This window comes from Pseudophryne corroboree, chromosome 2 (assembly GCF_028390025.1).
Source record: "Pseudophryne corroboree isolate aPseCor3 chromosome 2, aPseCor3.hap2, whole genome shotgun sequence".
Lineage (NCBI taxonomy): Eukaryota > Metazoa > Chordata > Amphibia > Anura > Myobatrachidae > Pseudophryne > Pseudophryne corroboree.
The window spans coordinates 29,583,288-29,608,859 of NC_086445.1; the positions used below are offsets into that span (position 1 = coordinate 29,583,288).

At 46.7% G+C, this 25,572-nt stretch overlaps 1 protein-coding gene across 2 annotated transcripts in view; it reads left to right on the forward strand.

Annotated features, from left to right (window-relative positions):
• Positions 1 to 25,572, forward strand: part of LOC134994354 (piwi-like protein 1) — a 549,333-nt gene that overhangs the window by 348,872 nt on the left and 174,889 nt on the right. The window contains exon 8 of one of the 2 annotated variants that reach the window (XM_063950974.1): positions 19,817 to 20,014. The exons of the other annotated variant lie outside the window; for it this stretch is intronic. Within the exon in view, the coding sequence (XP_063807044.1) occupies positions 19,817 to 20,014 (198 nt within the window). The remainder of the gene's footprint in view (positions 1 to 19,816; positions 20,015 to 25,572) is intronic. 2 annotated transcript variants of the gene reach the window in all.

A 25,572-nucleotide genomic window follows, 5' to 3' on the forward strand; every position in this document is an offset into this window, starting at 1 on the left:
GAGGAGTCCCTCCTCTCGATCAATATTCTGGAGTTGCGGGCGGTCTTCAATGCCTTGGACCTAGCCCAGCATTTAATTCAGAACCGTCCTGTACAAGTACAGTCTGACAGCGCCACCACAGTGGCTTACACAAATACATAGTAACATAGTATCTGAGGTTGAAAAAGACAATTGTCCATCGAGTTCAACCTATTTGTGGTCTCCTATGCATGATGGTTTGACTAAAATTTCTGACTGATGCTGCTGTCAGCCGTTGCATTTTATCCCTATTTATAGTAACTATAATGCATGACTATGCACCATACCCCTGGATATCCTTATCCATTAGGAATTTATCTAACCCATTCTTAAAGGTTTTGACAGATTCCGCTATTACAACTCCCTCGGGCAGGGAATTCCAAACACGTATTGTCCTTACCGTGAAAAAGCCTTTACGCCGTATTGTGCGGAATCTCCTCTCCTCTAACCTGAGCGAGTGTCCACGAGTCCTCTGTGTTGATCTAACCAAAAACAGGTCCCGCGCAAGCTCTGTGTATTGTCCCCTTATATATTTGTAGATGTTGATCATATCCCCTCTTAGTCTCCGCTTTTCCAATGTAAACATGCCTAGTCTTTCAAGCCTTTCCTTGTATTCCATCGTTTCCATGCCCTTAATTAGTTTGGTCGCCCTCCTCTGTACCTTTTATAGCTCCAGGATATCCTTTTTGTAGTACGGTGCCCAGAATGGTACACCGTATTTAAGGTGTGGCCTCACTAGTGATTTATATAACGGGAGTATAATACTCTCGTCCCTAGCATCAATACCCCATTTTATGCATGCTAATATCTTATTAGTTTTCTTTGCTGCAGTCCTACTTTGGGTACTACTGCTTAGCTTGCTATCTATGAGGACACCTAAGTCCTTTTCCAGTACAGAATCCCCTAATTTTACCCCATTTAGTAGGTAGGTGTAATTTTTGTTCTGGTTACCACAGTGCATTACCTTACACTTGTCTGTGTTGAAGCGCATTCTCCATTTGGCTGCCCATGCTTCTAATTTAACTAAGTCGTTCTGAAGAGACTCGGCATCCTCCTCTGTATTTATAGCCTTACACAATTTGGTATCATCTGCAAAAATTGACACCATGCTCTCTAGACCTTCTGTTAGGTCGTTAATGAAAATATTGAACAATACCGGTCCTAATACTGAGCCTTACGGCACACCACTTAGCACTTCAGTCCAAGTTGAAAAAGATCTATTAACCACAACGCGCTGCTCCCTATTATCTAACCAGTTTTTGACCCAAGTGCATATTGTGCTTCCTAGCCCTGATTCTTGTAGCTTGTATATAAGTCTCATGTGTGGTACAGTATCGAACGCTTTGGCAAAGTCTAAAAAGATTACATCCACGTCTTTACCCTGATCTAGGTTTGCGCTTACTGTTTCATAAAAGCCAAGTAAGTTGGTTTGACAGGATCTGTCCTTCATAAACCCATGTTGATTCCTTTTAATGACCTTATTGACTTCAAGGAACTTCTGAATACTATCTCTTAGAATACCTTCCAATACTTTTCCCACTATAGATGTAAGACTAACTGGTCTATAATTACCTGGTTCAGCTTTACTTCCCTTTTTGAATATAGGCACTACTTCCGTTATACGCCAGTCTTTGGGAACCATACCTGATATAACTGAATCCTTAAAGATCAAAGATAGCGGTTTTGCCAGTTCAGAGTGAAGCTCCATTAGAACCCTTGGGTGAATACCATCGGGCCCTGATAATTTATTAATCTTTAAATGTTTTAATCGGTCACAGACTACTTCCATGCTTAAATAAGTACCTATCAGTGGGATATTTTCATTATTGAGATTGTGTGTCAGTCCCTGAATTGGGTCCTCTCTAGTGAATACTGTTGAAAAAAACTCATTTAGTGTGTCCGCTATGTCATTATCATTTTTGCTTAAGACTCCCAACTTGTCTTTTAAAGGGCCTATACTCTCCTTCTTTAATCTCTTGCTATTAATGTATTTAAATAATTTTTTGGGATTCGCTTTGCTTTCCTTTGCTACTAGTTTTTCAGTTTCTACTTTAGCCACTCTTATTTCCTTTTTGCAAATTTTGTTACATACCTTATAGTGCTGAAATGACTCTGCTTCCCCGTCAGATTTGTATTTTTTAAATGCTCGCCTTTTCTTGCCCATAAGTTCCTTCATCTTTTTGTTAAGCCACATCGGTTTATGATTTTTATTCCTTTTTTTGCTACTCATAGGAATAAATTTGAGTGTATTTTTAGCTAGCAGGAATTTTAGTACCTCCCATTTCTCCGTAGTATTTTTTCCTAAAAACAAACCTTCCCATTCAATATCCCTGAAAAATACCCTCATCTTTTCAAAATTTGCTTTGCTAAAGTTTAGAGTCCTAGTTGAGCCAGTATAGGGCTGTTTATGGAAACTGATATTGAATGTGACCATATTGTGGTCGCTGTTTCCTATGGGTTCCCCTACTATAATACTTGATACCAAATCCCCATTGTTTGTTAATACCAGGTCTAAGATTGCATTGTACCTAGTTGGCTTCTCAATTAGTTGGACTAAGTAGTTATCATTAAGTGTGTTTAAAAACATATTGCCCCTAGCAGTATCACATGAATCGTTTTTCCTGTTTATCTCTGGATAGTTAAAATCTCCCATCACTACTATGTCTCCTACTCCTGCTGCTCTTTCAATTTGCTTTAGTTACAATTCCTCATCAGATGCGTTGATACCAGGCGGCCTATAGCATACACCCAATACTAACTTTTTTATTCCTTTTTCCCCGCATGCAATTTCTACCCATAATGTCTCGACAGTGTCTACAGTCCCCTCCTGAATATCTTCCCGTACATCAGGTTCTAAAAACGGCTTTACGTAAAGAGACACCCCTCCACCCTTTTTATTTAGTCTGTCTCTCCTAAACAGTGTATAGCCCTCTAGATTGACTGTCCAATCATGAGATTCACCCCACCAAGTTTCAGTAATGCCTATAATATCATACTGTTTGCTTGCTGCAAGTATTTCTAGTTCACCCTTTTTACCAGTAATGCTTCTGGCGTTTACATACATACAACTAAGATAAGTATTTTCCCTTGCGTTAGGGACATCTTTCATCTTATGTAGCAATGATGACCTGTAATCGTCATTGGTTAGTGCTTTGGTAAAATCTCTTTTAGTACCCATGTTAGTAACCTTACCGTCTGCTCTTACCCTCCCCCCAACTTCTCCCCCATTTCTCTGACGTCCTAAGTGGATGCTGGGGACTCCGTCAGGACCATGGGGAATAGCGGCTCCGCAGGAGACAGGGCACAAAAGTAAAAGCTTTAGGATCAGGTGGTGTGCACTGGCTCCTCCCCCTATGACCCTCCTCCAAGCCTCAGTTAGGTTTTTGTGCCCGGCCGAGAAGGGTGCAATCTAGGTGGCTCTCCTAAAGAGCTGCTTAGAGTAAAAGTTTTGTTAGGTTTTTTATTTTCAGTGAGTCCTGCTGGCAACAGGCTCACTGCAACGAGGGACTTAGGGGAGAAGAAGTGAACTCACCTGCGTGCAGGATGGATTGGCTTCTTAGGCTACTGGACACTAGCTCCAGAGGGACGATCACAGGTACAGCCTGGATGGGTCACCGGAGCCGCGCCGCCGACCCCCTTGCAGATGCTGAAGAGAGAAGAGGTCCAGAAATCGGCGGCTGAAGACTTCTCAGTCTTCATGAGGTAGCGCACAGCACTGCAGCTGTGCGCCATTGCTCTCAGCACACTTCACACCAACGGTCACTGAGGGTGCAGGGCGCTTGGGGGGGCGCCCTGGGCAGCAATGAAAGTACCTATGCTGGCTAAAAATACATCACATATAGCCCCTGGGGCTATATGGACGTATTTAACCCCTGCCAGGTTGTCACAAAAACGGGAGAAGAAGCCCGCCGAAAAGGGGGCGGGGCCTATTCTCCTCAGCACACAGCGCCATTTTCCTACACAGCTCCGCTGCTAGGAAGGCTCCCAGGCTCTCCCCTGCACTGCACTACAGAAACAGGGTTAAAACAGAGAGGGGGGGCACTTATTTGGCGATATTATTATATATTAAGATGCTATAAGGGTAAACACTTATATAAGGTTGTCCCTGTATAATATAGCGTTTTGGTGTGTGCTGGCAAACTCTCCCTCTGTCTCCCCAAAGGGCTAGTGGGGTCCTGTCCTCTATCAGAGCATTCCCTGTGTGTGTGCTGTGTGTCGGTACGTGTGTGTCGACATGTATGAGGACGATGTTGGTGAGGAGGCGGAGCAATTGCCTGTAATGGTGATGTCACTCTCTAGGGAGTCGACACCGGAATGGATGGCTTATTTAGGGAATTACGTGATAATGTCAACACGCTGCAAGGTCGGTTGACGACATGAGACGGCCGGCAAACCAATTAGTACCTGTCCAGGCGTCTCAAACACCGTCAGGGGCTTTAAAACGCCCATTTACCTCAGTCGGTCGACACGGACACTGACTCCAGTGTCGACGGTGAAGAAACAAACGTATTTTCCATTTGGGCCACACGTTACATGTTAAGGGCAATGAAGGAGGTGTTACATATTTCTGATACTACAAGTACCACAAAAGAGGGTATTATGTGGGGTGTGAAAAAACTACCTGTAGTTTTTCCTGAATCAGATAAATTAAATGAAGTGTGTGATGATGCGTGGGTTTCCCCCGATAGAAAATTATTGGCGTTATACCCTTTCCCGCCAGAAGTTAGGGCGCGTTGGGAAACACCCCTTAGGGTGGATAAGGCGCTCACACGCTTATCAAAACAAGTGGCGTTACCGTCTCCAGATACGGCCGCCCTCAAGGAGCCAGCTGATAGGAGGCTGTAAAATATCCTAAAAAGTATATACACACATACTGGTGTTATACTGCGACCAGCGATCGCCTCAGCCTGGATGTGCAGCGCTGGGGTGGCTTGGTCGGATTCCCTGACTGAAAATATTGATACCCTTGACAGGGACAGTATTTTATTGACTATAGAGCATTTAAAGGATGCATTTCTATATATGCGAGATGCACAGAGGGATATTTGCACTCTGGCATCAAGAGTAAGTGCGATGTCCATATCTGCCAGAAGATGTTTATGGACACGACAGTGGTCAGGTGATGCAGATTCCAAACGGCACATGGAAGTATTGCCGTATAAAGGGGAGGAGTTATTTGGGGTCGGTCCATCGGACCTGGTGGCCACGGCAACAGCTGGAAAATCCATCTTTTTTACCCCAAGTCACATCTCAGCAGAAAAAGACACCGTCTTTTCAGCCTCAGTCCTTTCGTCCCCATAAGGGCAAGCAGGCAAAAGGCCAGTCATATCTGCCCAGGGATAGAGGAAAGGGAAGAAGACTGCAGCAGGCAGCCCATTCCCAGGAACAAAAGCCCTCCACCGCTTTTGCCAAGTCCTCAGCATGACGCTGGGGCCGTACAAGCGGACTCAGGTGCGGTGGGGGGTCGTCAAGAGTTTCAGCGCGCAGTGGGCTCACTCGCAAGTGGACCCCTGGATCCTACAAGTAGTATCCCAGGGGTACAGATTGGAAATTCGAGACGTCTCCCCCTCGCAGGTTCCTGAAGTCTGCTTTACCAACGTCTCCCTCCGACAGGGAGGCAGTATTGGAAACAATTCACAAGCTGTATTCCCAGCAGGTGATAATCAAAGTACCCCTCCTACAACAAGGAAAAGGGTATTATTCCACACTATATTGTGGTACTGAAGCCAGACGGCTCGGTGAGACCTATTCTAAATCTGAAATATTTGAACACTTACATACAAAGGTTCAAATCAAGATGGAGTCACTCAGAGCAGTGATAGCGAACCAGGAAGAAGGGGACTATATGGTGTCCCTGGACATCAAGGATGCTTACCTCCATGTCCCAATTTGCCCTTCTCACCAAGGGTACCTCAGGTTCGTGGTACAAAACTGTCACTATCAGTTTCAGACGCTGCCGTTTGGATTGTCCACGGCACCCCGGGTCTTTACCAAGGTAATGGCCGAAATGATGATTCTTCTTCAAAGAAAAGGCGTCTTAATTATCCCTTACTTGGACGATCTCCTGATAAGGGCAAGGTCCAGAGAACAGTTGGAGGTCGGAGTAGCACTATCTCAAGTAGTTCTACGACAGCACGGGTGGATTCTAAATATTCCAAAATCGCAGCTGTCTCCGACGACACGTCTGCTGTTCCTAGGGATGATTCTGGACACAGTCCAGAAAAAGGTGTTTCTCCCGGAGGAGAAAGCCAGGGAGTTATCCGAGCTAGTCAGGAACCTCCTAAAACCAGGAAAAGTGTCAGTGCATCATTGCACAAGGGTCCTGGGAAAAATGGTGGCTTCTTACGAAGCGATTCCAGTCGGCAGATTTCACGCAAGAACTTTTCAGTGGGATCTGCTGGAAAAATGGTCCGGATCGCATCTTCAGATGCATCAGCGGATAACCCTGTCTCCAAGGACAAGGGTGTCTCTTCTGTGGTGGCTGCAGAGTGCTCATCTACTAAAGGGCCACAGATTCGGCATTCAGGACTGGGTCCTGGTGACCACGGATGCCAGCCTGAAAGGCTGGGGAGCAGTCACACAAGGAAAAAATTTCCAGGGAGTGTGATCAAGTCTGGAGACTTCTCTCCACATAAATATACTGGAGCTAAGAGCAATTTACAATGCTCTAAGCTTAGCAAGACCTCTGCTTCAAGGTCAGCCGGTATTGATCCAGTGGGACAACATCACGGCAGTCGCCCACGTAAACAGACAGGGCGGCACAAGAAGCAGGAGGGCAATGGCAGAAACTGCAAGGATTCTTCGCTGGGCGGAAAATCATGTGATAGCACTGTCAGCAGTGTTCATTCCGGGAGTGGACAACTGGGAAGCAGACTTCCTCAGCACGACCTCCACCCGGGAGAGTGGGGACTTCATCGGGAAGTCTTCCACATGATTGTGAACCGTTGGGAAAGACCAAAGGTGGACATGATGGTGTCCCGCCTGAACAAAAAACTGGACAGGTATTGCGCCAGGTCAAGAGACCCTCAGGCAATAGCTGTGGACGTTCTGGTAACACCGTGGGTGTACCAGTCGGTGTATGTGTTCCCTCCTCTGCTTCTCATACCTAAGGTACTGAGAATTATAAGACGTAGAGGAGTAAGAACTATACTCGTGGCTCCGGATTGGCCAAGAAGGACTTGGTACCCGGAACTTCAAGAGATGCTCACAGAGGACTCATGGCCTCTGCCGCTAAGAAGGGACTTGCTTCAGCAAGTACCATGTCTGTTCCAAGACTTGCCGCGGCTGCGTTTGACGGCATGGCGGTTGAACGCCGGATCCTAAGGGAAAAAGGCATTCCGGAAGAGGTCATTCCTACCCTGGTCAAAGCCAGGAAGGAGGTGACCGCACAACATTATCACCACATGTGGCGAAAATATGTTGCGTGGTGTGAGGCCAGGAAGGCCCCACGAAGAAATTTCAACTCGGTCGATTCCTGCATTTCCTGCAAACAGGAGTGTCTATGGGCCTCAAATTGGGGTCCATTAAGGTTCAAATTTCGGCCCTGTCGATTTTCTTCCAGAAAGAATTGGCTTCAGTTCCTGAAGTCCAGAAGTTTGTCAAGGGAGTACTGCATATACAACCCACTTTTGTGCCTCCAGTGGCACTGTGGGATCTCAACGTAGTTCTGGGATTCCTCAAATCACATTGGTTTAAACCGCTCAAATCTGTGGATTTGAAATATCTCACATGGAAAGTGACCATGATGTTGGCCCTGGCCTCGGCCAGGCGAGTGTCCGAATTGGCGGCTTTGTCTCACAAAAGCCCATATCTGATTGTCCATTCGGACAGGGCAGAGCTGCGGACTCGTCCCCAGTTTCTCCCTAAGGTGGTGTCAGCGTTTCACCTGAACCAGCTTATTGTGGTACCTGCGGCTACTAGGAACTTGGAGGACTCCAAGTTGCTAGATGTTGTCAGGGCCCTGAAAATATAGGTTCCAGGACGGCTGGAGTCAGGAAAACTGACTTGCTGTTATCCTGTATGCACCCAACAAACTGGGTGCTCTTGCTTCTAAGCAGACGATTGCTAGTTGGATGTGTAGTACAATTCAGCTTGCACATTCTGTGGCAGGCCTGCCACAGCCAAAATATGTAAATGCCCATTCCACAAGGAAGGTGGGCTCATCTTGGGCGGCTGCCCGAGGGGTCTCGGCTTTACAACTTTGCCGAGCTGCTACTTGGTCAGGGGCACACCCTGGCTGAGGAGGACCTGGAGTTCTCTCACTCGGTGCTGCAGAGTCATCCGCACTCTCCCGCCCGTTTGGGAGCTTTGGTATAATCCCCATGGTCCTGACGGAGTCCCCAGCATCCACTTAGGACGTCAGAGAAAATAAGAATTTACTTACCGATAATTCTATTTCTCGTAGTCCGTAGTGGATGCTGGGCGCCCATCCCAAGTGCGGATTGTCTGCAATACTTGTACATAGTTATTGTTACAAAAATCGGGTTATTATTGTTGTGAGCCATCTTTTCAGAGGCTCCGCTGTTATCATGCTGTTAACTGGGTTCAGATCACAGGTTGTACAGTGTGATTGGTGTGGCTGGTATGAGTCTTACCCGGGATTCAAAATCCTTCCTTATTGTGTACGCTCGTCCGGGCACAGTATCCTAACTGAGGCTTGGAGGAGGGTCATAGGGGGAGGAGCCAGTGCACACCACCTGATCCTAAAGCTTTTACTTTTGTGCCCTGTCTCCTGCGGAGCCGCTATTCCCCATGGTCCTGACGGAGTCCCCAGCATCCACTACGGACTACGAGAAATAGAATTATCGGTAAGTAAATTCTTATTTTCGTTTACTACCGCCATCCCCACTATTCTCACTGCATGACCCGTAGTTTCTAGCTAAACCCTCCCCCCAGGCTCCTAGTTTAAAATCTCCTCCCACTCGATGCCGCCTAGCAATGAAGGAAGTCTCACGGATTCTACGTTGGGCAGAACGCCATCTACCGGCCAGATCGGCAATATTCATTCCGGGAGTCCTGAATTGGGAAGCGGACTTTCTCAGTCGTCGGGACGTGCATGCCGGCGAGTGGGGCCTCCATCCAGAAGTATTTCAACTCCTAGTGGAAAGGTGGGGCCTTCCAGAAGTAGATCTGATGGCGTCTCGACACAATCACAAGGTTCCGGTCTTCGGAGCAAGGACAAGGGATCCTCAAGCAGCATTCGTGGATGCACTGGCGGTACCGTGGAGGTTTCGGCTGCCGTACGTGTTCCCTCCGGTGTCACTCCTGCCCAGGGTAATTCGGAAGTTCAATCAAGAAAATGGAATTCTGCTTCTCATAGCTCCAGCGTGGCCCAGACGGCACTGGTTCTCAGACCTGCAAGGCCTATCGTCAGAGTGTCCAATTCTACTTCCACAACGCCCAGACCTCCTTGTTCACGGCCCCTGTGTCTACCAGGATCTAGCCCGGCTGTCTTTGACGGTGTGGCTCTTGAAGCTTCCGTCTTAAGGGCTAAAGGGTTTTCTGAGGCGGTCATTCAAACTATGTTGCGGGCCCGGAAACCGGCTTCGGCTTGGATTTACTATAGGGTCTGGCATTCTTACTTTGTTTGGTGCGCATCTAACGATTATGACGCTTCTAAGTTTAGTATAGCCAAGTTGTTGGCTTTTATTCAGCAGGTCCTGGACTTAGGCCTGCGTCTGGCCTCCCTCAAGGTTCAAATATCTGCCTTGTCGGTGTGGTTTCAGATAAAAATTGCGACCTTACCTGATGTGCATACCTTTACTCAGGGCGTGTGGCGTATCCAACCTCCCTATCTTTCTGCGAGGTACACTGGGCTCCACAAGGCGCCCACCCTGACGCACTTTGCTTCTTCGGGTTGGTATGGCATTAGCTGCTGAAACGTCTCCTGTCGTGAGAATGCGGTGTTGTGGCTACTAACCGTTGTCTCTTTTCCTGCTACTGCATTGGACTGGTTAACTAAAAACTGAGCTCCTGTGCAGGGAGGCGTGGTGATATAGGAGGCGGCGCTATGCATTCTGGGAACAGTCAAAGCTTTGAGCCTGTTGGTGCTTCGGATCAAGATCCTACTCTACACCCCCATTGTCCATTCCTTGTGGAGCCCAGTGTACCTCGCAGAAAGAGTTTTAACAAAGGTGTAAGTTCTTACCATAAAACTTGTTATTCCATGAAAGAGGAACCTTTCTTTAATAACATGAAATAAGGCCTATTAAACAAGTGTTACAGTCTACAACAAATAAATGTGATTGGAAAGCAGGAAGGAACTGGCTGCAGTAAGTGAAGGCTTGGAGGGCCACATGCTGGCCACCACAGTGCATGAATGAGATGTGTAATGGGTGTTCCAGGGTTTTGTTTTTTCATTCAAATACTGGACGAGTTCATACGTCACTCTACTTACCGGTTTCAGGGGATGGTATTATTGCCTACAGATGTCTCCTCATACATCTAGCTGGAATATGCCACACAGCAGGAGATGCCTGGCGTGAGTGAGCTGACAGGTCATGTGCAACTCTGTTGATGTTTGTGTCTTTTTTTTTTTTTTTTTTTTTTTTTTTTTTTACTGAAAATGCGTCAACAGGAGACTCTGCTGATTAATTTGATATGCTACATATATATCTGTGTGCGAATGAGGGAGAGGTGTATGAAGCAGTGAAAAGAGTGGCGAAGTGAGCCTGTGGAGAAGTTGCCCATAGCAACCAATCAGCATTGAAGTAACTTTTTATCCAGTGTAGTCTATAAAATTATAGGTAGCAGCTGATTGGTTTCCATGGGCAACTTCTCCACTGGCTCACTTCTCCACTCTTTTCACTGCTTCATAAATCTACCCCACAGCCAGGGCCGCTGCACTGTAGCACTTTGTATGCAGATTCAGAGACTCAGCTGCACACAAATGTGCAAGTGTCAAATATTAATCAGCACAGTCTCCTGGTGCTTCCTAGTCGCATTGCATTTTGAGGAAGACGCAGTTTAGGCCAAAACAGATGCCTGATGCTGGCAGTGTATCATGTGACCTGGTGTGCCAAGGAGGACTGTTTGGTGCAACTGCAGCAGATATGTATGAGGACACCTCTGTTTGTACTAAAAGCATAATCGGTTCTTTGGTCACATGATTCATTTTTGAAATGTTCCATAATTGAATATGTAGCTTTCGCTTATGTCCTAGAGGATACTGGGGTTCCATTTAGTACCATGGGGTATAGACTGGTCCACTAGGAGCCATGGGCACTTTAAGAATTTGATAGTGTGGGCTGGCTCCTCCCTCTATGCCCCTCCTATCAGACTTAGTTTAGAAAATGTGCCCGGACGAGCCGGTCACGCTGAAGGAAGCTACTGAATAGTTTTCTGCATTTATTTTATATGTTTGTTATTTTGAGGCAGGGCTGGTTGGAACCAGCCTGACTGCTTCGTGGTACTTGGGGGGAACGGCCCAACCTCTTGAAGGGTTAATGGTCCTGTTCCCCGCTGACAGGATGCTAGCTCCTGAGGGAACTATTCGCAAACCCCACCACGGCGAGCGTATATTCCCGCAGCACGCCGCCACCCCTAACAGAGCCAGAAGAGTAGTGAGTACTGAGACAGCATCCCGGTTAGCAGGGCGCCGGCTATTATGGAGGCACGAGGGTACAGAGACGCACGGCTTCCCAACGGGGCGGAATGCGTCTCCGGACACATAACACAACTGCGTCTTTGTACACATTACCCAGACTGGCAAACACAGCCTTAAAACGGTTCTGCTCCATTTTAAGCACAAAAATTACCTCAGCCAGTATAAAAAAAGAGGGGAAGACGGCGCGCCATTGAAGGGTCGGGGCTTCACAATAAGAGAATCCAGCAGCTCACCAGCGCCATTTTCCCTCTGCAGTGGTCACAGACGCTGACTGACAGGGACGCGCAGCTCCTCCGGGGTGACTCCAGTTTACCTCAGCGGTACCAGGGGGTCATAGCAGGGGGGAGCGATTATTAGTGTACCAAGTCCCCTATCAGGGTACTTAGTCTGCGACCCGGATAAGCTTGGCATTAGCAGTGAGGGCGCGGTGGGGGCTGGCTCCAACAACTCTGTGTCTCCCTGAAGGGCTCTTTGTGGGTTAATTGTGCTTAATCTTTTCCTGTGTATGTGTGTGTGTGTTGTCACATTACACATTATGTCAGGCACAGAGTGTGTTTCATGTACAGCGGAGTGTACTTCCTCACCAGGGGACTCACTACTAGGTTTTCAGGGCAGTGCACCTTCCCAGAATAGCGTGGCTGTACCTGAGTAAGTTAATTCTCTTAAAGAAATGATCTCCACTCTTTCTACAAAATTGTTCCGCAATGAGAAAGAGATGCAATACATAAAACATACGGTGGATGAGTTTATGAACAGAGAATCCGTCCCCAAAGCTGCGTCTCAATCCCATCCAATTTGCCTGCAAAAGTGACCTCTGGCCCATATTCTGCAGTCTGATGCTGACAGGTCAGACATGGAGGAGGGTGAGGTGGATTTGGAGGGGGTGGGGGGGGGGGGTATGCAGCTCTGTCACAGGGAATAGAGGCTATCAGAGATGTTCTGCATATTCCTGATAAGGTATCAGATGAGTGTGAGGAATCTTATTTTAACGTAAAAAATAAGTCCTCAGTCACTTTTCCTGCGTCAAAGGAATTGAATACCCTGTTTGAAGAATCATGGGTTAATCCTGATAAGAAATTTCAAATCCTTAAAAGGTTGCTCTCATCTTTTCCTTTTCCTTTGGAAGATAGGAAAAAATGGGAAAATCCGCCCATAGTGGACGCATCAGTCTCTATTCTGTCACGAAAGATTGTATTGCCTGTCCCTGGTGCAGCCTCCCTAAAAGACACACGGTTGATCGTAAAATTGAGACTACACTCAAATAATTGTACACAGCTGCTGGGGTGGCCCAAAGACCCATTATTGCATGTGCGTGGATCACAAAAGTCATTGCTAAATGGTCAGGTAACCTAATTGAGGTGTTAGAGTCCTTGCCTACGGGGGGATGTTGTTTTACTCCTGCAGCATATACAGGACTCTGCAAACTTTATGGAGAAGGCCATAAAAGAGATAGGCTTGCTTAACGCACGCACCACAGCTATGGCAGTGTCTGCATGCAGAGGCTTGTGGCTACGCCAGTGGACTGCTGACGCGGACTTCAGAAAAAGCGTGGAAGTCCTACCATTCACGGGAGAGGCCTTGTTTGCAGATGAACTAGACCACAGGTTCTCAAACTCGGTCCTCAGGACCCCACACGGTGCATGTTTTGCAGGTCTCCTCACAGAATCACAAGTGACATAATTAGCTCCACCTGTGGACCTTTTAAAATGTGTCAGTGAGTAATTAATACACCTGTGCACCTGCTAGGTTACCTGCAAAACATGCACTGTGTGGGGTCCTGAGGACCGAGTTTGAGAACCACTGAACTAGACAAATGGTTCTCCATAGCTACTGTGGGTAAGTATACGTATCTTCCTTCTGCAGCCCCCTCCCCCCAACCAAGATGACTTAATCAGCTTCTAAGTTGCAGTCCTTTTCGGGCGGACAGGTTCAAGGGCAAACCCAAAGGTGCTTCTACGCCCTCCAGCGGCGCATGAGGTAAACCACGCAAACCAGCAACTGCAGGTGCTCATAGTTAAGGCTCTGCTTCCTCAAAGCCTTCAGCATGACGGTGGACCGCAATGCCCGGAAGGCTGTCAGGTAGGTGGGAGCCTGACTACGATTCTTCAGTCAGATCTGGTCAAGTTCGTGCCGGGATCCCTGGGTCATGGATCTTATTTCCAAGGGCTACAGACTGGAGTTCCAAGAGCTCCCACTTCACAGATTATTCAAATCAGGCTTACCAGTTTCACAAGAGGCAAGTATAACTTTACAGCATGCCATCCAAAAACTGGTACAGACGCAAGTCATTGTTCCAGTTCCACCTTATCTGCAAAACAAGGAGTACTATTCCAACCTGTTTGTAGTACCGAAGCCGAACGGTTCGGTAAGGCCGATTCCGAACCTCAAGTCATTGAACCCGTACTTAGGAGTGTTCAAATTCAAGATGGAGTCTGAGAGCGGTAATCCCAAGTCTAGAGGAGGGAGAATTCCTAGTGTCTCTGGATATCAAGGATGCGGGGTAGCAATGTATGTAAAGAAAAAAAGCATAAATACTACCTTAATACAAAGTATTGAAGAAAAAACTGAGGCCCTTTGGGTGACCATAGAAACAGGGGAGAAGTCGATTATTCGTATTGGCGTGATATACAGGCCACCAGGTCAGGAAGAGGAACTCGACAAGAACCTATTGCAGGACATAACTAAAATGGCATTAAAAGGAGAGGTAATAATCATGGGAGACTTTAATCTTCCTGATGTAAACTGGGAGGTGTCTGTTGCTAGTTCCACTTAAAGTAGGGACATTTTAAATTCCCTTCAGGGGAGCATCCCTCCACCAGTTGGTGAGGGAGCCCACTCGAAAAGACGCAATATTAGACTTAATACTTACAAATGGAGACAGAATATCGGACGTAAAAGTGGGTGAAACCCTGGGATCCAGTGATCATCAAGCAGTATGGTTCAGCATAAAGACAGAGAATGACTCATCCCATATAAAAAACAAAGGTGTTGGATTTTGGGAAGGCTGATTTTGTAGGGATGGGAAAATGTGTAAGCAATTCTTTGGCAGAGTGGAGGAATTTGGAAGCAGTGCAGGAGAGGTGGGAAACATTAAAATGTGCAATATTAAAGGCAACAGACCTTTTGTATCAAATGTTAGGAAAAACACAAGGAAAAGGAAGCCAGTGTGGTTTGTGAAAGAAGTGGCAAATATTGTGAAAGCAAAAAAGATGGCTTTTAGGAAATATAAGCAGACACAAAATAATGAAGAAAAAGAGAGAACTTGTTAGACAGAAGGAGACTAAGAAGGTAATCAGATGTGCAAAGGCACAAGCTGAGGAGAAAATGGCCCAGTCAGTGGGTAAAGGAGGCAAAACTTTTTTTTTTTAGGTATTTTAAGCGAAAGGAGAAAAACAAAAGGCGAAATAATAAAACTAAAGACAAAGACTGTGAGTCTTGCTGATGGAGACAATGTAATAGCAGATCATCTTAATAATAATATTTTTGCTCAGTATTTACTATTGAAAGAGAGGGGAAGGGGCCACAGTTAAGTTGCAGGGATATTCAGGAAAATGAAACAAGTACATATACAGAGGAGCAGGTCCTAACAGAACTCTCAAAGCTGAAAGTGGGCAAATCTATGGGGCCAGATGTGATACATCCAAGTATACCAAAAGAACTTAAAGAAGTGCTAGTAGCACCACTGACAGAATTATTCAACCAGTCAATAGCTACAGGAGTAATTCCAGAGGACTGGAAAAGACCAAACGTAGTCCCACTGCACAAAAGTGGAAGCAAGGAAGAGGCAAACAACTACAGACCAGTGAGTCTTACATCAGTAGTAGGGAAATTGATGGAAAATACTCTTAAAAGAAAGAGTTGTAGATTATCTCAAATCCGGCAATTTACAGGATCCAAACAGCATGGATTCACTGGGGGGAGATCATTTCAAACAAATCTTATTGACTTTTTTGACTGTGTGACTAAAGTGATGGATAAAGGTGGAGCCATGGATATAGCTTATCTAGACTTTAGGTTGGCTTTTGACACTGTTCCACATCGCAGATAGCTAAATAAACTTGAAAGTTTAAGATTGGATATTAGGATTATTAAATGGATAAGATCTTGATTGAAGTATAGAAAACAGAGATTTGTGGTAAATGGAGTGCATTTACAGGAGGGAAATGTTACCAGTGGAGTACCCCAGGGATCTGTACTTGGACCAGTGCTTTTTAATATCTTCATTGGTGACATTGCAAATGGCATTAAAGGGAAAGTATGCCTTTTTGCAGATGACACAAAGGTATGCAACAGGGTAGACACACCATGTGGGGTAAAACAAATGATTGAGGATCTGGGTAGACAAGAGGAATGGTCAAGAGTGTGGCAATTACAGTTTAATGCCAAAAAAAGCAAAATCCATGCATTTGGGTCTCAAAAATCCAAAGGCTAAATATAGTATTAATGGCACTATACTGGAAACTACTGAGGAGGAAAGGGATCTAGGAGTCTCTATTTCAGGTGAATTAAAGGCAGGTAAGAAATGTAACAAAGCAATGAGGAAGGCTAGTATTGGCTGCATTGGGAGAGGAATCAGCAGCAGAAATAAAGAAGTAATAATGCCACTGTATAGGTCATTGGTACGACCTCATCTAGAATACTGTGTTCAATTCTGGAGGCCATATCTTCAAAAGGATATTAATACATTGGAAACTGTACAAAGAAAGGTAACTAAAATGGTGCATGGCCTACATCACAAAACATACCCAGAAAGACTAAGAAATCTCGATATGTATAGTTTGGAGCAGAGAAGGGAAAGGGGAGACATGATAGAGACTTTCAAATATATCAAGGGTTTTAACAAAGTCCAGGAGGTAAACATTCTCCAAATGAAGAGAAGCAATAGGACACGAGGACATGCACTGAGACTGGAGGGGGGGATGTTCAGGGGAAATTTGAGGAAAAATGACTTCACAGAAAGGGTAGTGGATAAGTGGAATAGCCTCCCATCAGAGGTGGTAGAGGCTAAGACAGTGGAGCTATTTAAACATGCATGGGATAGACATAAAGATATCCTTACAAATAAATAAGGATCAAACAAGGCTAGAGAAAAAAATAATGTAAAAAAAAAAAAAAAAGAGGGCAGACTAGATGGGCCAAGTGGTTCTTATCTGCCGTCAAATTCTAAGATGCATACCTTGACATCCCGATCTGGCCGCCTCATCAGGCTTACTTACGGTTTGCACTGCAGGACTGTCACTACCAGTTCCAGGCCCTGCCATTTGGTCTGTCCACGGCACCAAGGGTGTTAACCAAGGTGATGGCAGAGATGATGTTTCTACTCCGCAAACAGGGAGTGAACATAATTCCATACTTGGATGATCTCCTGATAAAAGCACCATCCAGGGAAAGGTTGCTGAACAGCATTGGTCTCTCAACCAAACTCCTCCAGGATCACGGGTGGATTCTGAACCTTCCGAAACCTCACCTGGAGCCAACACGGAGGCTTCCATTCCTGGGAAATGACACAGAGTCGCAGAAAGTATTCCTTCCGTTGGAAAAGGCATTGGTAATCCAGTCGATGGTTCGGGATGTCCTGAAGCCAACCTGGATATCGGTGCATCTATGCATTTGCCTTTTGGGGAAAATGGTGGTCGCTTACGAGGCGCTTCAATACGGAAGGTTTCACGCAAGACCCTTCCATATCGATCTGTTGGACAAATGGTCCGGATCGCATCTTCACATGCATTAGAGAATCCGTCTGTCGCCAAAAGCCAGAATCTCCCTTCTGTGGTGGCTACAGAATTCTCACCTCATTGAGGGTCGCAGGTTTGGGATTCAGAACTGGATTCAGAACTGGATTCTGTTAACCACAAACGCAAGCCTCAGAGGTTGGGGAGCAGACACCCAGGGAGTGCAGTTTCAAGGAAGGTGGTCAAGTTAGGAAGTCATCCTTCCAATCAACATTCTGGAACTCAGGGCCATATACAACGCCCTTCTTCAGGGCTCACATCTTCAAGATTGGGCCATTCAGGTCCAGTCAGACAATGCGACGGCAGTGACGTACATAAACCGACAGGGAAGACCGAAAAGCAGAGCAGCAATGTCGGAGGTGTCAAGAATTCTCCTCTGGGCAGAAAAAAATGCGATGTTGTCAGTGGTCTTCATTCCGGGAGTAGACAACTGGGAAACAGACTTCCTCAGCAGACACGACCTGCACCCGAGGGATTGGGGCCTTCACCTGGAAGTGTTCAGGTGCTTGACACGTCGATGAGGATATCTACATATCGACATGATGGCCTCTCGTCTCAACATGAAGCTCAGGCGGTATTGTTCCAGGTCGAGAGACCCACAGGTAGTGGCGGTAGATGCCCTGACGACTCCATGGGTCTATCAAATGATGTATGTGTTTCCTCCACTTCCTCTGATCCCAAGAATTCTAAAGCGAATAAAAAAGGAAAAGGTTCAAGTTATACTCATTGGTCCAGACTGGCCAAGAAGGGCCTGGTATGCGGGCCTTCTGGAGATGCTCTTCGAAGATCCGTGGCCTCTACCTCTTCGCTAGGATCTTCTGCAACAGGTCCCCTTCGTCTTATCAGGACTTACCGTGGCTACGTCTGACGGCATGGAAGTTGAAAGGCTGATTCTAGCCAGGAAAGGGATCCCTAACAAGGTTATCCCGACTATGATCTAAGCCAGGAAGGGGGTAACGTCTAAGCGTTACCATCGTATTTGAAAGAAATACGTCTCTTGGTGTGAGAGCAGAAATTATTCTGCGGTGGAATTTCATCTGGGACGTTTCCTGCTTTTTCTGCAGGCTGGTGTGGATGCGGGCCTGCGTCTGGGCTCCATAAAAGTCCAGATTTTCGGCCTTGTCCATTTTCTTTCAAAGACAATTGGCTTCTGTCACTGATGTCCAGACTTTCTTGAAAGGTGTTCTGCACATCCAACTTCCCTTTGTGGCTCCCCCGGCACCTTGGGATTACAATTTGGTGCTGTAGTTCCTCCAATCGGACTGGTTTGAACAGTTACAGGAGGTGGACAGAAAATATATTACGTGGAAGACTGTCACACTGTTGGCCTTGGCTTCAGAAAGACGTGTGTCGGAACTGGGGACTTTGTCTCACAAAAGTCCTTATTTAATTTTCCATGAGGACCGAGGTGAACTCAGAACTCGTCAGCAATTTCTTCCTAAAGTGGTGTCTGCATTTCACATCAGCCAACCTATTGTGGTTCTGGTTGTTACCGACACCTCTGCTACTTCAAAGTCTTTGGATGTTGTGAGGGCTTTGAAGGTTTATGTAAAGTGAACAGCTCGTCACAGAAAATCGGACTCGCTGTTTGTTCTTTATGATCCCAATAAAATTGGGTGTCTTGCTTCAAAGCAAAAAATTGCACGCTCGATCAGGCTTACTATCCAGCATGCTTATTCCACGACAGGTTTGCCTGTCCAAAATCTGTACAGGGCCACACTACTAGGTCAGTGGGTTCTTCCAGGGCGGCTGCCCGGGGTGTCTAGCCTTTACAGCTCTGCCGAGCAGCTACTTGGTCAGGTTTGAACACGTTTGCCAAGTTCTACAAGTTCGATACTTTGGCCTCTGAGGACCTTCAGTTTGGTCAATCAGTTCTGCAGGAACCTCAGCACTCTCCCACCCGGTTTGGGAGTTTTGGTACATCCCCATGGTACTAAATGGATTCCCAGTATCCTCTAGGACGTTAGAGAAAATAGGATTTTAGTTACCTACCGGTAAATCCTTTTCTCGTAGTCCGTAGAGGATACTGGGCGCCCGCCCGGTGCTTCATTTTTCCTGCACTGTTACTTGGTTAAGTAATGTTGGTTCAGCCATTGCTGTTCCTGTTTCAAGTTTGATTAGCTTTGCTTTCCTCTTGTTGTGTGTGCTATCTCACCACTATCCTTATCTATCCTTCTCTCAAAGTATGTCCGTCTCCTCGGGCACAGTTTCCTAGACTGAGCCTGGTAGGAGGGGCAGCCCACACTATCAAATTCTTAAAGTGCCCATGGCTCCTAGTGGACCCGTCTATACCCGATGGTACTAAATGGAATCCCAGTATCATCTACGGGCTGCGAGAAAAGGAGTTACCGGTAGATAACTAAAATCCTATTTTTGTTGCTGTAACCCCTAAGTGGATACAAGGATCACCTTGTACTGCAAATGCAAAGACATCACCATATGGTTTTGTATTTTCTCTTAGGCTGACGATCTGGCCCGGATTCTCTACCTCCATTCTGCAGTATGAAGCCAGCATTATGTTATGCATAGATGTTAGCCATAAGGTTCTGAGGAGTGAAACCGTTCATGATTTAATGAAAAACCTATATTCCTCATGTGGACCGCACAACTTCCAGGATATCTGCATCAAGGAGCTGATTGGACAGATAGTCCTTACCAAGTAAGTTTACACTTTAATGAACTTGTGGAATGTGTCGGGGTTTGAAGTTTAAACACCTCATTAGTGTGCTGGAAGATGCAAGCTGTGGGAAGAATGATTCCCCCTAATAGCCCCTCCTTAATTTTCACATATCTTGGGGCCTATTTATCATAAGAAAAAATGCGTTTTGTCTCCTAGTTTATGGGCCATTTACCAAAATGGTACCGGAACACATCAGAGATATCTTCTGAGCTTCACCTTTAATGCATACATAAGCAGTCCCCATAGCTATCTCTGTGCACTATGGAAAAGAAGACCCATTTACCAAGCTGAGAAGAGCTTAGCCTTCTAGCTAATGTCCTGTGTAGACGGGGTTAGCCAGTGCAGCCTATGGGCTACACTTTCCCAACTTTTTCCCCGCAAATTAAATCCCACTTGCACATGAGTGGTCCAACTGGATAAAGCAGTGTTTTAAGAGAAGCCAGGATCAGGTCAAGGTATTTAAGATGTCACTGTGCAGGTTAGGGGTGCTGGAGGCAAGGTGTGGTAGAAGGAAAGGTGTTTCTGGTCAGATACGTGAAATTAGTTGGAGGAGATAGATCAGAGCTGAAGCCATGGTGCAGCGATTGTCCCTCACAATTTGTGGGAGATAGCCAATGGGGTGGGCGTAAGCTTGAAGAGTTTACAGTTTGCGCAACTAGGTTTGTAGATGGGGATAGTGAAACCTTGTAGAATAAGACAGTAAATCAATGGAAAAGACGTGAGAGTCAATTTGAAAGCTTCGCAAACTCAATGTGGTTAATGGATGATAGAGGACAACTTAGACAAATACTGGAAAAAACAGACGAATGGTATGGATTTCCAAAGAGATTGAGGCTTCAGCTGGAATGACATAGAAGGAGCAGTCAGATTACAGTGGAAAAGATGCTCAACCATTCTGTTCACCAAGTATTGTGGGAGAAGGAGAGCTCTGGAAGGGAATTAGGGCCCGATTCAGCATGGGCCGTAGATGTGCGAAAAAACGCACATCTACAATCCTTTTCTCTAGCATGTGGATTCATCCCCCACACACATCAGAAAGCATCGCACAGCAGTGATGCTTTCGCATGTTTAGGGTAGCCCTCTGCCTACGCAGCCAAGCTGCGAACGCATACGGCTACCTGCCATCTTTCGTATTGCAGCGGCTGCATGTGACGTCATGCCACCGCCCTACAATAGGTCCGGGGCACGCCCCTTAAACACTGCCACAACTCCCCCTCCCATCCCACCTCTGCCTGATTGACCGTGCAATGTCGTCTCATCTTACTGTGTGCGCACACAGCACAGGGTATCAGCATGCGAATGCTGCCGCAGCAGCATTCCATGCTGAATTAGGCCCTTAGTGTCAGAAGGGTGAAGGAATGAGGGAGGAATAGGTTGTGGATGGATGTGTGCTTGTTGCAGACAGATCTGTTCCACAGTTGGAGAGCTGCAAATGTAGCAGAACGTGGTGATGAATTACTGACTGACTGAACAAATGAAATTTCTTCTTCAGGGTCCAAAGGCTTCCACATGAATATCCTTGGGGTATGCTGGTGGAGGCACTGAACAGTTGAGCTGTTTGAAGCTCTCAGGATGCACTTGAACCTCTACCTTCATACCCCGCCCACAGCTCAGGCTCTTCATTTTTTACATTCTCTAATGTCCTAGGGGATACTGGGATGGTATTAGTACCACGTGGTATAGATCGGGTCCATTGGAGCCTGCCACTTTAAGAAATGTTCAGTGTGTGCAGGCTCCTCCCCTCTATGCCCCTACTGCAGACTCGGTTTAGAAAAATGTGCCCAAGGAGCCGGGTGCATTCTCTGGAGCTCAAGAGTGTTTTCATAAAAAAAAATTTTTTTTAGTTTTGTTTTCAGGCAGTACTGGCTGGCACCAGTCTGCCTGCATCATGGGACTTAGGTGGGGGACCGAACCAACCTCTTGTAGGGTTAATGGTCCGGATCCCCGCTGATAGAACAAAAGCTCCTGAGGCGCTGTTTCATATTCCCCCATGGTGTACGCACACACAGACAGCATGCCGCCACCCCTAACATGCTGAACACGCAGTGCGGTGAGTACAGACATCAGGGTCCCGGTTAGCGGGTTCCCCGGTGACAGTGGCAGCATAAGGGCGCAGTGGGCATTTGGCTGCGGTGCCCGCTGAGGACTCCCACACTGGTGCTGGTGATAAAAGGGTTCTTAACTCCGTTTTCTCATACGTCCTAGAGGATGCTGGAGTCACTTCAAGAACCAGGGGGTATAGACGGGATCCGCAGGAGACATGGGCACTTTAAGACTTTTAAAGAGGTGTGAACTGGCTCCTCCCTCTATGCCCCTCCTCCAGACTCCAGTTTAGAATCTGTGCCCAGGCAGGCTGGATGCACTCTGAGGAGCTCTACTGAGTTTCTCTGAAAAGACTTTGTTAGGTTTTTTATTTTCAGGGAGTACTGCTGGCAACAGTCTCCCTGCTTCGTGGGACTTAGGGTAGAGAAGTCAGACCTACTTCTGTGAGTTTAAAGGCTCTGCTTCTTTGGCTACAGGACACCATTAGCTCCTGAGGGTCTGATCGCTAGGTACGCCTTGATGCTCGTTCCCAGATCCCGCCGTCACCCCCCTTGCAGAGTCAGAAGACAGGTGAGTAGAAGAAGATCAGAAGACTTCAGTGACGGCTTTGAGGTGCCACACAGCGATTGCACGCTGCGCGCCATGCTCCCACTACACAGCGGCACTACAGGGAGCGGGGGGGGGGGGGCGCCCTGGGCAGCATATCTAGCCTCAATAACTACCTGGCAAGAGCGGACTAAGTGCCAAGGCACTGTCTGGACCCCCGCCAGTATAAAAAATGGATTAAAAAGAGCGGGTCTGAAGCGCGCCATTACGGGGGCGGGGCTTACCACTCACGGCGCCATTTCTCTACACAAGGCTGCAGAGACGCTGGTCCTTCCTCGCACTGCTGAACAGTATCAGGGTGAAAAACGGGGGGGGGGGCACAGTTATTTTGGTGCATTATATGTGAGTTATAAAAGCGCTGCAGGTCTGGGGCATTCCTGTGGTGTTTTCAGACCGGGATTGGGCGCTGGGGTGTGAGCTGGCAAGAACAACCTCTGTGTCTCTCTGACAGGCTTTACTGTGGGTCTGTCCCCTATAGGCCCAGCGTGTCTGCGTGTGTTGGAGTGCACGTGTGTCGGCATGTCTGAGGCGGAGTGCTCTTCCCAGGAGGAGACTATGTTAGGGACACAAACGGCTGTGGGAGTGACCCTGTCGGCACCGCCGACACCTGATTGGGTGAATGTTTTGAGTGCTTTTAATGCTAATGTGGCTCTGATAAATAAAAGATTGGATAAATCTGAGTCTCAGAACCAGGCATGGGAGAAATCCCTAGAGGATGTGTTGTTTCAAGTACAAACCCCCTCGGGGTTACAAAAACGTTCATTTGCCCAGCTGGTAGACACGGATACCGACACGGACACTGACTCCAGTGTCGACTATAGTGATGCCAGATTAGATCCAAAACTGGCAAAGAGCATTCAGTACATGATTGTGGCAATAAAAGACGTATTACATACCACTGAGGACCTTACTGTTCCTGATACTAGGGTCTGTATGTATAAGGGGAGGAAACCTGAGGTAACGTTTCCTTCCTCTCATGAACTGAACACGCTCTGTGAAAAGGTTTGGGAAAATCCTGACAAAAACTTTCAGATTCCCAAAAGGATTGTAGTGACGTATCAGTTTCCCTCTGGGGATAGGGAAAAATGGGAGTCACCCCCCATTGTGGACAAAGCTCTGTCACGGCTGTCCAAAAAGGTGGCTCTTCCGTCCCCTGACACGGCAGCCCTAAAGTATCCTGCGGATCGTAGACCGGAAAATACATTGAAATCCGGTTATGTCACCACGGGTACGCTACTCAGACCAGCCATTGCATCTGCGTGGGTGAGTAGTGCTATCGAAAAATGGGCAGATAACTTGTCATCTGAAATGGATACCCTAGATTGGGATAGCATTCTTTTGACGCTAGGTCATATCAGGGACGCTGCAGTCTACCTAAAGGAAGCTGCAAGAGATATTGGCCTCTTGGGTTCACGGGCCAATGCCATGGCAGTCTCAGCTAGGAGAGCATTGTGGATTCATCAATGGAATGCAGATGCTGACTATAAGAAGGCTATGGAGTCTCTACCGTATAAAGGTGGTGTGTTGTTTGGCGACGGCCTCGCTGATTTGGTATCTACGGCTACCGCGGGTAAGTCATAATTTTTACCTTATGTGCCTGCACCACAAAAAAATGCACACCACTATCAGACGTCAAAGCAGGAACTAAACGGACTGAGGTGATTGCAGTCTAGGGGGTAAATTTACTAAGACGGGAGTTCTATTTAAGATGGGATGTTGCCCATAGCAACCAATCAGATTCTACTTCTCATTTATCTAGCACCTTCTAGAAGATAATACCTGGAATCTGATTGGTTGCTATGGGCAACATCCCATCTTAAATAGAACTCCCATCTTAGTAAATTTACCCCTAGGAGTAGGTCTGGAGCTACTCAGAAACTGCTTGAAAATTTTTAGTAGCAATTCTGCTAATCTTTCGTTTGCAATTCTGCTAAGCTAAGATACACTCCCAGAGGGCGGCGGCCTAGCGTTTGCAATGCTGCTAAAAGCAGCTAGCGAGCGAACAACTCGGAATGACCACCAATGTGAATTGTAGTGTGGCTCGTATTCAGGTCTAGGGGGTCTGTATACGTTATGTGTCCCCTTATTCCTACAGTCCCTTGCAAAATGTCCTTCCCTATTACAATAGAAACATACTATTGACCGTGACTTACCATCAGGGGGCTGGGGTTTTGGCTGATGGGACTTTCCTGTAAGAGCCTGTATACTCACCGTCATCAGCTTATCCCCTTGCGACTCCCTGTGTTTACTGATGTTCCGATCGTGCTCGACAGCGGACTCTCTCAACGCAGCCACGGAAATTCCCCTCCAGTTAGGTAGAGAGGTTTGCACCCTTGTCCTCAGTGCCTCCTTTAACCCGTCCATTAGCACAGAGACAGCTACCACCCTGTGATGTGCATTATCCTTAATATCCTCGATCCCAGTGTATCTAGCTATTTCCTGCAGTGCTCGATGGAAATATTCAGATGCCATTTCACCTTCCTTTTGTCTTATGGAGAAGATTTTATTCCATTTAACAGTAGGGAAATATACTCCTAATTGCAGGTTGATTTGCCGTACATTCTCCTGATTGTATTCATCAGTGAGAGGTACCTCTGCGTCTAACTTACAATCCGTTATGAATCTCGTGATGTCAATGTTTGAGGGTAAACACACCCGTAGCACTGTCCGCCAATCTTTTTTTGTGGGTTCGTGGGCGTTCCCAAACTCTTTAATGAACCTTTGGCATCCGACTAGATCTTTTCTGGGATCAGGAAATTCTGACATAATTGACCTTAACTCTGCTCGGGACCAAGGACAATGCATGGCAATGTTCCTGATGGGAGTCACTCCCTGACTGTCAGTCTTCCCATTAGGGACTGCAATCACCCTGACCGGATTTAATTCAA